The sequence below is a fragment of the Myotis nattereri genome, assembly GCF_964212035.1.
Source record: "Myotis nattereri genome assembly, chromosome: 10".
Taxonomy (NCBI): Eukaryota; Metazoa; Chordata; class Mammalia; order Chiroptera; family Vespertilionidae; genus Myotis; species Myotis nattereri.
Window position 1 is genome coordinate 30,945,870 of NC_138085.1, and position 14,795 is coordinate 30,960,664.

Genomic DNA, 14,795 nt, shown 5'->3' on the forward strand with positions numbered 1-14,795 from the left:
TCATAGTAGGAGGCTTTAATACCCCTTACACCACTGGATAAATCCTCTAAACAAAAAATCAGCAAAGAAACATCAATCCTAAATGACTCACTAAATCAGATAGAATTAATTGACATCTTCAGAACATTTCACCCCAAAGCCGCAGAATATACATTCTTCTCAAGTTCACATGGTCATTTTCAAAGATAGACCACATATTGGGACACAGGCAAAATCTCTTCAAATTCAAGAAGATAAAAATTATATCAATCATCTTCTCAGATCACAATGGCATAAAAGTAGAAATCAACTATAATAAAAAAATCACAAAAATTCAAACACATGGAGGCTGAATAGCATACTACTAAACAATGAGTGGGTTAGCAAATAGGTCAAAGAAGAAATAAAAAACACCCTGGAAACAAACAAAAATGAAAACACAACAATTCAAAATCTTTGGGACACAGTGAAAGCAATCCTGAGAGGGAAGTTCATAGCATTACAGGCTTACCTCAAAAAACAAGAAAAACTGGTTATAAACCATCTAACTCTGAAGAATTAGAAAGAGAGCAACAAGAAAAGCTCAGAGTAAGCAGAAGGAAGGAAATAATAAAAATCCGAGCAGAAATAAACGACAGAGACCAAAAAAAGCAATACAAAATATCAACAAAACCAAGAGCTGGTTCTTTGAAAGGATAAACAAGATTGATGAACCTCTAGCCAGGCTCACCAAGAAGCAAAGAGAGGGGATCAAAATAAACAAAATCAGAAATGAAAGAAGTGAAGTAACAACTGATCCCACAGAAATACAAAGGATTATGAAAAAATACTATGAACAACTCTAGTTCAACAAAATGGACAATCTAGATGAAATGGACATATTCTTAGAAAAATACAAGCCCCCAAAACTCTATCAGGAGGAATAAAAACACCTGAATAGGCTGATAACTACCAAAGAAATTGAAGCAGTGATCAAAAATCTTCCAGCAAACAAAAGCCCTGGTATGGATGGCTTTATAGGGGAGTTCTACCAAGCATTCAAAGAACTAAAACCTATCCTCCTCAGACTGTTCAAAAAAAATCAAGAGGAAGCAACACTTCCAAGCTCTTTCTATGAAGCCAGCATTACCCTAATTCCAAAACCAGAAAAAGACACCACAAAAAAAGAGAACTACAGGTCAATATACTTGATGAACATAGATGCTAACATCCTCAACAAAATTCTAGCAAATCTGATTCAGCATTACATTAGAAAGATAATACACCATGACCAAGTGGGATTTATTCTGGGGATGTAAGGATGGTACAGTATCTACAAATCAATAAATATGATACATCACATAAACCAGAGGCCTGGTGCATGAAATTTGTGCAGGGGGGTTGGGGGGGGTCCTAGCCTGGCTTGTACCCTCTCCAATCTGGGACCCCTCGGGGAATGTCCGACTGCCGGTTTAGGCCTGATCCCTCTTGCAATCCAGGATTGCTGGCTCATAACCGCTCACCTGCCTGCCTGCCTGATGACCCTAACCAATCTACCTGCCTGCCTTATGCCCCTAACTGCTCCCCTGCCTGCCTGATTACCCCTAACTGCCTCTGCCTGCCTGCCTGATTGCCCCTAACCCTTCTTCCTGCCTGCTTGATTGCCCCTCACCACCTCTGCTGGCCTGCCAATCACCCCTAACCACTTCTGCCTGCCTGCCTGATTGCTCCTAACTGCTCTTCCCTGCTGACCTGATCACCCCTAACCACCTCTGCCTCAGCCTCTGCCACCACAGCTTGTCCAGAAGACGTCCAGTCTAATTAGCATATTACCCTTTTATTAGTATAGATTGAGAGACAAAAATCACATAATCATATCAATCAATGCAGAAAAAGCATTTGACAAAATCCAACATCATTTCTTGACAAAAACTCTCAGCAACGTGGAAATAGAGGGATCATAGCTCAACATAATAAAAGCCTTATATGACAAACCTACAGCCAACATCATACTCAATGGGCAAAAACTAAACTCATTTTCCCTGAGAATAGGAACAAGACAGGGATGCCCTCTTTCACCACTCCTGTTCGATATAGTACTAGAAGTGCTAGCCATAGCGATGAGACAAGAAGAAGAAATAAAAGGCATCCAAATTGGAAAAGCAGAAGTAAAACTGCCCTTATTTGCAGATGACATGATACTATACATACAAAACCCCAAGACTCCATCAAAAAACTACTAGACCTAATAAATGAATTTGGCAATGTGGCAGGATAAAAAATTAACACCCAGAAATCTATGGCCTTTTTATACACCGATAATGAACTCACAGAAAGAGAAACGAGAAAAACAATCCCATTTACCATTGCACACACAAAAAAAATTAAGATACCTAGGAATAAACTTAACTAAGGAGGCAAAAGACCTGTACTTGGAAAACTACGGGACATTGAAAAAAGAGATAGAGGAAGACATAAACAAAGGGAAGAACATACCATGTTCATGGATTGGTAGAATCAACATCATTAAAATGTCCATACTACCCAAAGCAATCTATAGATTCAATGCAATCCCCATTAAAATACCAATGGCATACTTCAAAGATCTAGAACAAACTCTCCAAAAATTCATCTGGAATAAAAAAAAGACCCCGAATAGCCAGAGAAATCCTGAGAAAGAAGAACAATGTAGGAGAGATCACAATACCAGATATCCAGCTGTATTACCAAGCCACAGTTCTCAAAACTGCCTGGTACTGGCATAAGAACAGACATATAGACCAATGGAACCGAACAGAGAACCCAGAAATTGACCCAAGCCATTATGCTCAATTAATATTTGACAAAGGAGGCAAGAGCATACAATGAAGTCAAGACAGTCTCTTCAATAAATGGTGTTGGGAAATTTGGTCAGATACATGCAAAAAAAAAAAAAAAAAAAAAGAAAGAAACTAGATCACCAACTTACACCATACACAAAAACAAATTCAAAATGGCTAAAGGACTTAAATGTAAGACAGGAAACCATAAAAATCCTACAAGACTCCATAGGCAGCAAAATAGCAGACATATTTTGTAGCACTATTTTTATAGACACAGCTCCTAGGGCAATGGAGACTAAGTAGAAAATAAACAAATCAAAATAAAAAGCTTCTGCATAGGAAAAAAAAACCATCAACAAAACAACAAGAAAGTCCACTGAATGGGAGAACATATTTGCCAATGCTATTTCAGATAAGGGTTTAATCTCCAAAATTTAAAGAGAACTCATACAACTTAACAAAAGGAAGATAAACAATCCAATCAAAAAATGGGCAAAGGACCTAAATAGACACTTTTCGAAAGAGGACATACAGAAGGCTGAGAGACATATGAAAACATGCTCAAAGTCACTAATCATCTGAGAGATACAAATCAAAATGACAATGAGGTACCATCTCACCCTGTCAGAATGGCTATCATCAACAAATCAACAAATGACAAATGCTGGTAAGGATGTGGAGAAAAAGGAACCCTAGTGCACTGCTGGTGGGAATGCAGATTGGTGCAGCCATTATGGAAGACAGTATGGAGTGTCTTCAAAAAATTAAAAATGGGACTGCCATTTGACCCAGTAATACTACTTCTAGGACTATATCCCAAGAAATCAGAAACACCAATCAGAAAGGACATATGCACCCCTATGTTCATAGCAGCACAATTTACAATAGCTAAGATTTGGAACCAACCTAAGTGCCCATCAGCAGATGAGTGGATTAAAAAATGGTGGTACATCTACACAATGGAATATTACGCCGCTATAAAAAAGAGGGAACTTTTACCATTTGCAACAGCATGGATGGAACTGGAGAGCATTATGCTAAGTGAAATAAGCCAGCTGGAGAAAGACAAATATCACATGATCTCACTCATATGTGGGATATAATAATCAACGTAATTTGATGAACAATGGCAGGGGAGGTGGGGGGAGGGGGCTGTTTAGAGATCAACCAAAGGACTTGTATGCATGCATATTAGCATAACCAATGGACATAGACACTGAAGCAGTAGTGGCTTGCCCACAGTGGGAATGGCTTGGGGCGGGGGTCAAGTGAGGGAAAAAGGAGATATGTAAAACTTTAGACAATAAATAAATTTAAAAAAATAATAAAATTTAATTAAAAATAAGAACTGATAATTCTGTGACCAAACAGTACAATAGTTTAACTTATTTTATTCCTACAACACTTCTATAAAGTATATATTATCTTTACCCCCATTTTCCATGAGAGGAAACAAGGTCAAAGAGGGTGAATAACTTGATGTCAGTCACACAGTTAAGGAGTGGCAAAAATAAGATTCGAGTAGACATTTGCCTCAGAAAAGCCCGTGCTCTTAACCATGATGTGGTGATGTCACTAGAGAAGATGGGTTTTCCCTACAAATTAAGTGAGATTAAGGGAGTATGCCTCATTTTGGGAGTAGTGCTTCCTCTGATTTATCAGAAAATATGAGCATTTTAAGTAGGCCGCAGATTGATTAAATAAAAGCGTTTTTGATAGATTGAACTCCTGATTGTCACCTACATGGCTAAACCTTTTCCAAAGAAGAGCAACTGACATTTTTCAGTCCTGAAGGCCTTGAACTGCGGGGCTGAGTCTTCCATAAACCAGAAGCAGGGACCTCCCTCCACACAGAAGTCAACAGGACTTCCCTTAGGGAGTTCACTCTCTTCTCTGGGCTCTTTGACCTGAAATACTATTGAAGACCATCAAGTCTGCTGAGGATCCTCTCTCCTCTTTCTGTTTTAAGAGTGATTATTTAAAAATGAAACATTGCTTGGAAGTAGAATTGAATTTGGAGTGAAAGATTAGGCAGTTCCCAACTGTAGCTTGAAAATTCTTGTAGAATTGCATTTAGATTCATTCCTTTATTTGCTTTATTGATAATTGTGCGAGGGTTCTAAAGCACATCTTGAGCCTAAGAATAGAAATGGCAGAAATCCTGGTGTTTCCCTAGATTGAATAAACTTCTGTGAGAGATATTAGGACCCAGTAAATACAATCTCTCCTTAAAGGATGCAAAAATTATAATCCTGACATTTTCCTCTTGAATTGTCTTTTTCTATTTTTATTAAGTATTCATATAAAATGATACACAAACACCAAGACAGTGGCCCTAAGAAAACTGGAACATAAATGGTTTTAGGGAGAACTCCAAAGCTCTGGAAATCACGTCAGAGCATTAATTCTGTAAAAGAAAGGGAATTCGTTTTAACCGTGCCAATAAAAGCCACCGAGAACATCTTGCACAGCATGTTCAGTGTCACTCTGTTAAAAAATCTCACCTCAAAGTTGACTTTTTCAAAAGCTTCCAGGGCCTCTAGACGATCTTCATCTGTTTCCAAGCACTCGGTCAAATCGCGGCACCAAGTGATTTGAGAAATGGTCAGGATCACCTGCATGGAAACATCTTCCTTGAGTGCGTGAGGCATCTCACCGAAAAGGGAGTCAGAGCTGGAAACGTAAGGAGTGTCACTTACTTGAGAAGCGTGGTCAGCTATCACCCATTCTGTCCTCGGTTTCACCTGATAGTCGGCGATGGCAGCTTTGCACAGGCGGCGCAAAGATGTGAACATGGCTTCTTCCACTTTACCCAGCCATTCCTCCACGTTGCCTCGGGCCTTGAGACCTTTTCCCAGTCTAACCTAGAAGATAATCAGAGCAACAATTGTATGGCTCACGTGGGACTTGTAGGCTGTCCGTCTTCCGTGCTGAGCCATGGAAACACCGAAGCCTGACCACAAATACTGGATCTTTCTATTGCTGTCCCACCCTGTCGCTCTCTTTGCCCTCTCCACTTATTCCTTTATTTTACTGCTCCCCTTGGGAACCAACTCCCTGCAAGAGGAGTCTATCTACACGCACTACATAAATTCCTTCACTTTCTTTTCCTGCTTGCTGCCATCTAATCGTTGGTCCCAACCACTCCTCCAACCTGTTAAGGTCACTAAGGTTGGCAACGTTCTCCCAGCTGTCAACTCCAATTGACAATTTTCCATCCTTTTCATATTTATATCTTGAATTTCCAATGACGTGACTGTTTGTCTGGGTCTCCTATTCTGTCCTTCTTTGTCAACCCTCCCTTTAAATTTCATGTTTCTCCTGGATCCTAGCCATGGTCCTCCTCCCTTCTTTCTTCTTCTGCCTTCTTCTGCACTAGGGATGAGCAAATTCTTTTGCAAGAAGATCGACTCAGGACAAGTAAAGTGTTTACAGGCTCCTTCACTCCCGTAGAGACACTACTGTGCTCTAACTGAACTGAAATCCTCAGCATTTCCCTGCTCAGTTCCTCTGTATGCAATGCTCCCCCTCCCATGGTTCTGCTCCCTCTTCCTTGGCTGTCTCTGCTTGTGTATGCAAGTGTGTGTGTGTGTGTGTGTGTGTGTGTGTGTGTGTGTGTTAGAAGTCACTTGGTTCTCCACCGTCTGCTACTACATTCACTTGCTTGGTGTTTACCACACGTCCGGCCCTGTGCAGGCCCTGGAGACACCACTGTTAACAATGAGAACTAACACTTTCAGAGCCCCCACTGGATACTGCTCTAAGTAGCTGACATATAGTAATACTTGAAAGTCTTCCGTATCCCATTAATCTTGAATCCAGGCATGGCAGTAGAACCGGTGCTCTTAACCCGTCTACTCTTGTGCCTCTTGTGAGTAAGACACAGCTCCCCTTTCTCCACTCTGTTCCCAAGGACAGAGCACGTGCCTCTGCTACTGCACTTACTGAGCTGCTTTGCAAAGTCTGTTTGACTATGTCTCCACGAGAGAGCTCTGCGGGAAAGAGTTTAGCTTGGTGACCCCTGAAACTGCTGAGCCAGCAGAGTCACAGTAGCAGGAGCACTTGATGGATGTTTAGAGTGACAATGAATAAACCTCTACCCTCAACGCTGAAAGAGTAACAAAGTTTTCCTATTGGGACCCGAAGAGTATTACACTAAGAGAAATAGGCCAGCCTGAGAATGGCAAATATCACATGATCTATGTACAAAATAAAACGATGAACAAAATAGATCCAGAGACATGGAAGCATGGAACAGACTGATGAATATCAGAGGAAAGGGTAGGGGTCGGGGGAGATTAACCAAAGAACTTATATGCATATATGCATAACCCATGAACAGAGAAAATTGTGAGGTAGGCCTGGGATGGGAGTGGGTAGGTGAGGGGTAGAGGGGGACAGTGGGGGGGGGGAGGTGAAGGGGACATTTGTAATACTTTCAACAATAAAGATGTTTAAAAACAAGAATTACCAACAAAAAGCCCCTTACCTTTTCTCCCTCTGGAGACAGCATTGCTAAAATGTCATTAGTGTACACTTTTTCTGGCTCTCCCTCCACAGGGGGAATTTTCCCTTCAGTAGGAATCAGGATAGCAAACTCGAGCCTTGAGATGGAGTCGAAGCATTTCCTTAAGTGCGGCTGCACAGCCTGTGGATTTCGTGTTTGGGCCAAAATCTCCAGAAGCTCATCGTTTGACAAGAAGTAAAATCTGGATGAAAGAAAATACTTAAAATGTAACTTGAAGGTGAAGCAAAGCCTTATGTAGACACACAAGATAAATCCCTCAGCCATATCTCTTCCTCATCCACGGATGTCCTGGACCCCCAAGCCCACTGGTCTTGGGATTCTAGAGACGCCGCATGTCTCTAAATACAGTGGTGCCTGTTAGTGCAGATGCACCTCAAACATCTAGAATTAGTACCTGGTAAATAAAAGATAGTTTTCATAAAAATTGTAAAAAATGCAGGCTCTTGCTGTTACACTGATTTGTTCACATGCTTTTGCTACTTGTCTTTGAGCTTCTACAGTGAAGATATATTGTTTCCCCTAGGACCTAGCCTAGTACCTCACACACACCTGGTAGTCAGTACATCATTTGTTGGATGGATGGATGGGTGGTCACAGGAACTTTATTTGGGTCTGGGAATATATGCATGTGGACCAGGCATGGGATTTTCTCAGAACTTGTCCAACATGGCCATTTGGAGGCATGAAGAAACCTTAGGAAAAGAACTAGAGAGGGTGCATGTCTGGATGCCCAGGGATGAGGGTGAGGGAGGAGAGCCTGGTCAGGGAAGACACTTTAGCTTCTGCGAAGGAAGCTGCCCGAGAGGGATCCCTAAGGGTTGGAGGGAATCCCACGAGTCCAAGACAGGCCCCACGTGGTGAGAGAGGGGACCAGAAGGGTGCCACCAAGTCAGGTTTCTCCTGTCACCTTGCCTCCCCTCCCTTCCCTGCTCCACCCCGGAGACCTCAGAAAATTATCAGAAAATGGGAACATTGATCATCATACATCCTCATCATTCTAACACCTTCCCTGCAACAGGGGTGGCACAGGAAGGAGGACATTTTAACTTTGAAAGGAGTTGAGAGTTTTGCTTATTACAGATCATTTATTGGGTTAAGGTGACAAGAGGTCTTTTTTTGTATATTATTATCTGAGAATGACCAGGAAATTCATGAGGCTTTATCAAGATTTCGTCTGGAGGGGCAGAAAGAAACTAGTCCCTGGCAGGGAATGCAGAGGCAGTCAATAGTTACAAATAAAGATGCTTCTGGTTGCACTCTATTAGTCCTGCTTCTTTAACATAACACATACATTCATACTTAAATTGTCCCCAAGCCTTGTTTTTAACTGAAGAAACAGATAGCTGTAAAGCTTGGACTGTGAGAGCAGGAACAGTATTGCATTCATCTTCTGTCTCCAAGACCTAATATGGTCCATGGCTCATGCAGAGCTTCCATAAGGTTTTTAGAGTGAAATCAATGCCTCACAGAGCCTCCTGACATAACAAATACTACACACCTCGTTGATGTAATTCTAAACAAAAGGAAGAAAGAGAGCTGATGCTTTTTGGGTCTCGATATTTTCATCGGTAAATTTGTGCCTGGGTTTATTTACATATCATAAGCTGTTTCTTTAAATATAAAAAATATCTTTGATCCAGGTGAGGAACTACTGATTTAAGAGTGAAATAGACAAAAGGCACATTCTGAACCTCAAACTCTTCCATCTGTTTCCGTTTTGCTTAAATGACATTTTAGTAAGATTTGTGTAAGATTTCAGTAAGATTTAGTAAGATTCTTTAAAGGCCAACTATTTCTGTTAATATTCAACCAGATCTTTGGATCTTGCATTTCCTCTGCACACACATAGCTTTCTTGGTACTCGGCAACAATCCCTCCCCACCAAGAAACCCAGATAACCACCGAACCCCAGCTGCTTCAGGGGTTGTCTAGAACAGAGCTTTACTCCTATTCCTCAACAGCAAACAGGGAAAACCCATGAAAGATGAACCACGTTGCTAATGTTCTCTGCATTGTGGTACAATGTGCCCCACTGGCTACAGTCGGGAGCTTTTGCTACAATCAAGTAGTCATACTCTGGTCTTATATAACTATATCATAATGGTCTATGGCAGTGGTTCTCAACCTTCTGGCCCTTTAAATACAGTTCCTCATGTTGTGACCCAACCATAAAATTATTTTCGTTGCTACTTCATAACTGTAATGTTGCTACTATTATGAATCATAATGTAAATATCTGATATGCAGGATGGTCTTAGGCGACCCTTGTGAAAGGGTCATTCGACCGCCAAAGGGGTCGCGACCCACAGGTTGAGAACCGCTGCTCTATGGCCATGACTGTCCAACTGTTAACCATGAGCTCCATTAGGGCAGCGATATGGCCTTTTCTTCCTTGTCTCTTCAGCACTGAGCATAATATTCGTTATGTTTTATCTATTTATTTATTTTAAAAAATATATATTTTATTGTTTTTTTTACAGAGAGGAAGGGAGAGGGATAGAGAATTAGAAACATTGATGAGAGAGAAACATCAAACAGCTGCCTCCTGCACACCCCATAGAGGGATGTGCCCACAACCAAGGTACATGCCCTTGACTGGAATCAAACCTGGAACCCTTCAGTCCTCAGGCCATGCTCTATCCATTGAGCCAAACCAGTTAGGGCACATTTGGTATGTTTTTAGAATGCAAAGATGAGTAAAAAAAATCATTTGGAATTTGTGAAATAATCCCTAAGACAACTTCTACAGTGGCATTGTTAGGCCACCAATTAACTTAAAGAAACCTGTTCAGGCACCACAGGTCTCTAACTTTTCACATCCACATCTGTGGACACATGGACCCGTGGGCAGACACGTAATACACCCAACAGTGAAGTAATGCTGCCATCAAGAATACTTCCTGAACCTTGGGTTGTTACCCACTTAAACCTTTCCCAAACTTGCACCTCCCTTGAGAGTTACACTCCCTGATCAAGATATTAGCTGGCCTGCCATTATCACACGTCTTTATCTCATTTCCCTCTCTGATTCCCTGATGTTTTGAGGTTGTGGCTTGTTTTTAAGTACATCCTTCTAAACTAATGGATAGTCTTAACTACTAAAAAATATCGTAGGTTGCTTATAAACTTACCTGGGAAAGATAACTCTTTTTGATTCTAAATACGCCTCTAGACACTTCTGAATTTGGTCAAGTAATGCATTATTATTTTGAAATGTCTCCAGGAGTCCTGTTCATCGAAAAACAAAGTTATTGGTAAAATTGTGTTAAGACAAATAGAGAATATAATTTTAAGGGGAAATAAAATATGATAACATTTTAAAGCTTTGGTTTTATTTGGTAAAAACAACCTAAAATAAATTAAAATTTGTGGGGTTGGCTAAGAATGTAAAGTATTAATGAAATCAACATTAACCTTAATATTTACCATAATTGAACAGAATTTAATTTGAAACATTTTTAGCTGGCACTCCTCCCTTTTGAGGGGCTGAGGGTGCATGAACCAAAGCCAAACTGTTGTCTTCTTAACCCTCCAAAAACAGCCATTCTCTGAACTTTCTTACTCATGTCTTCTGTTTCCTCTGCCATCTTTAGATGCTGAATTGTGGCAATGGGATCCTACTTCTTTGTCACTAAACTCTAGCAACTTAAGGAGCAAGATTCATGTCTTAACTTGGATGGTTTGGTACCTATCACAGTGCTTGGCTTAACTGCCCACCCAAGAATCAAACCCAGTCTTTTCCATGGTCCCAAAGGATGTGATCAATGACCCAATCCAACCCTCAAGCTCCCACCCAAGCTCACCTCTCTGGGCTTAGCTTCTAAGCCCTTCTCCTTGTGCACACAATCCCAACCCACAGTGGCTTCCTTTCTAATATTTGTGCGTACCAAGTGCCTTTGTTCTTCTCTCTGCCTTTAACGATACTCCCTCAGATGCACATACTTATTTCATTCCCTCATTCTTACAGGTTTCTGCTCAGAAATCACTTTATCAAAAAAACCTTCTTTCTCCTCCTCCTCCTCTTCCTCCTCTTCCTCCTCCTCCTCCTCCTCCTCCTCCTCCTCCTCCTCCTCCCCTTCTTCTTCTTCTTCTTCTTCTTCTTCTTCTTCTTCTTCTTCTTCTTCTTCTTCTTCTTCTTCTTCTTCTTTCTCTCTCTCTCTCTCTCTCTCTCTCTCTCTCTCTCTCTCTCTCTCGGCTACTCTAGCCCCTTTACCTTGCTTAATTTTTCTTCATAGCTTTATCATCACCTAAAATGATGTATATAGGTTTCTTTATCCAAAATCCCTAAGACTAGATGTATTTTAGAATCAGATTTTTTTAAAAATTTCAAAAGTTGTATGATAAGTCTAGTAAGAACTGGGGCAGCATTCTAATCAAACACATTAATATTTCTGCAGCAAAAGGTGTGAACATGCACATTAAGTGGATGTGGCAGGCAGAGCTGAAGTCTTTCAGGGATTTCCATGTCCCATCCCCAGAGCCTGAGGGTGTGCTAGTTGATGTGGAAAAAGGAACCTGGCAGCGCTTTAAATGAAGGATTGTGGGATGGGAGAGTATTGTGGATCATCCTGTGGACCCAGTGTAATCACAAGGGTCCTTATAAGAGGGAAGGCAGGAGGGTCAGAGGCAGAGAAGGAGCCTTGATGAGAAGATCAGAAGCTGGAGCGATGTGATTTCTGGCTAGAAGGGGACCTGGGGCCAAGGAATGTGAGCAGCCTCCACAAGCCCCGAAGTTTTAAAGTTTTCAATCCTATCCTGCCACACAGCTTTTTCCTGTCGGCTTCTATTTTATGGGAAGAGTCTTTAGACAAAAAGCATAGCCCCGCAGGCTGCCAATGGCAGGGCAGCTGTTGCGGGTATTTACCAGGATAGGTTATCTGCTGCCATTTGCAGAATAAACGAGCTTGCTGAGGCTTGGATACAAATCACGAAGTGCAATAACCACGGTTATGCTGTAAAGAGTTTGATGCCACATCCCTAGAAAACGGAACTTATTAAAACACATTTCAAATGTTGAGATTTGAATTACAACCGGTGGTAATATTTTTAACTGGTTTTAATGAGTTGATTAAAAGGAAGTTATGGAGCCCTGGCCAGTGTAGTTCAGCTGGTTGGAGTGTCGTCCTGTACACTGAAGGGTTGTGGGTTTGATTGCCAGTCAGGGAACATACCCAAGTTTTGGGTTCGATCCCTGGTCAGGGCATGTGCAGAAGGCAACTGGTTGATGTTTCTCTCTCACATTGATGTTTCTCTTTCTCTCCCCTGATCTCCCCCCACTCCCATCTGCTTCTTTTCCTCCCTCCCTCTCTCTCTTTCTCCCTCCTTTCTCTCTGAAATCACTGAGAACATATCCTCGGGTGAGGATTAAAAAAATACGTTATGGACATTTTTATGGTTACAATTTTGTGAGGGCTTTAGCAGAATGGGGCATTGGGGGAGGGGTTCACTGTTATGTCTTGTAGTCAAAATGTTGAAATGGAAGCATGACTGACACGGCGGCAGGGTTCCCAAATTATAAAGGGAGCAAAAGCTAGCAAGATAATAGTGTTCAATCCACATCGCAAGAGCGCCCAGTGTATTACAACTACTCCTGGTCATCAGTGCTGACTAGAATTAAGGGTTGAGTCTCTCATGGATGATAAACGTTTTAGATGATTGCAAAGTCTTTTTGTTCGTCTTTAAATTTTTGTTCTATACCTGGTTGAGTAGCCGCTCGAAGAGCGTTAGGCAACCGGTTCACCTTCCTCATGATCTCTTTCCATGACTTATCCACCTGAAGGAACATCTTGGACTCTGCAGGCAATTGCCTCTGAATATCTGGAGCATTAAAAATACTTTCCAGGTACAACCAGTTTCTCTGGCAGTTCAGCCACTCTTCCTGGGAGGAAAATATGGGCATGGTCAAATTTTAACCCCCAATTAACAACATTCAGCCACATTAAAAATAATTATGTGGAGACTCACTGTATCGTTTTCCTTTTGGGGGCTTCTTCTGGGTCTGCTGAAATGAAACGTCTTACAGAGTTCAAGACTCGCCTCACCCCAATTTCAACCCATTTTCTACTGAATAGTTATAATGAGTCTACTGTGTGGATGCTAGGAGGGACCCAGAGAAGGGTTAAAATCCCCAAAGGAGACATTTGGGGGTGGGGAGGAGTGGCAAGATGCTTATTTAAAGAAACCTGAAGGGTTGGGAAGTGGAAAGGTTAGTGACTAGTTCTGAATACAGGCTGCAACGAAGGGAGGTTTACAGTCATGAGCATGTGAAACATCGTTTCTTCTTGTATTATTCTCTATTAATTATTGTATTATTTTTCCACATGAACAACTGTAACCCTACTTTTGCCTCACCCTGTATAGAAAGGATTATAAAAAATGTTTCTCAATTATGTGTATATTCTCTCCTCCCCCCCTTTTTTAAAAAAGAAACATATGATTCATTTTCTTCAATCAATAAAGTAAAACCTGCTAATGACAGAATGTGGCAGATACAGAAGAATGGGAGGAAGAAGAGCATGACTCATTGCTTTCCTCATAGAGACAATCACTGTTAAGCAAAGACACCAGAAATGCAGTGTCAGAACTAAAGTCTATAGATCTCACCCTTCTCTGTGCCTCTGGCCCAAGATCCATGAAAAGGTTTCTCACTTCTTCCTCAAGATTTGGGGGTTCCATGTAAGCCCTAATGGTAAAACTACTTCCTGGTTTATCTCAGGTCTCACACTTTCTAATCTCTGGAGGAGCCCCAATAGTCAGCATTGGATTCTTTTAAGGATCCTCTATGGGAACACGTCCTTTATGCTGATCTATAGCCCCTCCCTTCAGAGGGCTCAGCCATCAGTACAAGAAGGCTAGACACAGGTCAGAGTATAAAGTGTTCACTGAAGAGGGTGAACTCCTGAGGAAGAGCTCTATGAAACAAAGTTGGAAAAAATTGTGGTTTTTTCCCCTCTACCAGTGGCTTTATGATTTCACGGATAATTCTTCATCTTAGAATACATATATAGAAACCTAAACGCAATTAAATCAAGCTAAAAAGCTGAAGTATAAGAAAGGGATTGGATGGGAACAAAGTGCAATCAGTGTGGGTGAGTTTTCTGTTTTGCGGTGGGATGATCTGAAGTAGAATCAAATAAAAGGGAGGTGTGTGCCACAAGAAAAGGTACCAAGGAGTCTTCAAGCAACAGTGTTTTTCTACAACTAGGCGGTTGTTGTGGCCAGACTCTGAAGGTGGCCCCCAAGATCTGCTGTTCACAACCTTGTGTGATCCTCTGCCCTTGAGTGCTGGGTGCTTGCCTACAGCCACGGAGAACATGGCAAAGGGACCAGGATGTGCACAGTTATGTGTGTATTCATCTTGCCGGGAGTCTTTCTCTATCTTGCTAGATTGATGAAGCGAGTCATCATGCTGGTGAAAGTCCACGTAGAAAAAAACCCAGGGCAACAGGAAGGATCTGAGGATGGCCTCCAGAGCACAGCTAGCAAGA

General features: G+C 41.5%; 1 protein-coding gene across 1 annotated transcript in view; it reads right to left on the minus strand.

Annotated features, from left to right (window-relative positions):
- Positions 1–14,795, minus strand: part of DNAH6 (dynein axonemal heavy chain 6) — a 226,064-nt gene that overhangs the window by 127,948 nt on the left and 83,321 nt on the right. The window contains exons 22-26 of the mRNA XM_081101535.1: positions 13,006–13,186; positions 10,440–10,536; positions 7,270–7,489; positions 5,480–5,644; positions 5,285–5,395 (exon numbers count right to left, since the gene is read on the minus strand). Coding sequence (XP_080957661.1) covers positions 5,285–5,395; positions 5,480–5,644; positions 7,270–7,489; positions 10,440–10,536; positions 13,006–13,186 — 774 coding nt within the window. The remainder of the gene's footprint in view (positions 1–5,284; positions 5,396–5,479; positions 5,645–7,269; positions 7,490–10,439; positions 10,537–13,005; positions 13,187–14,795) is intronic.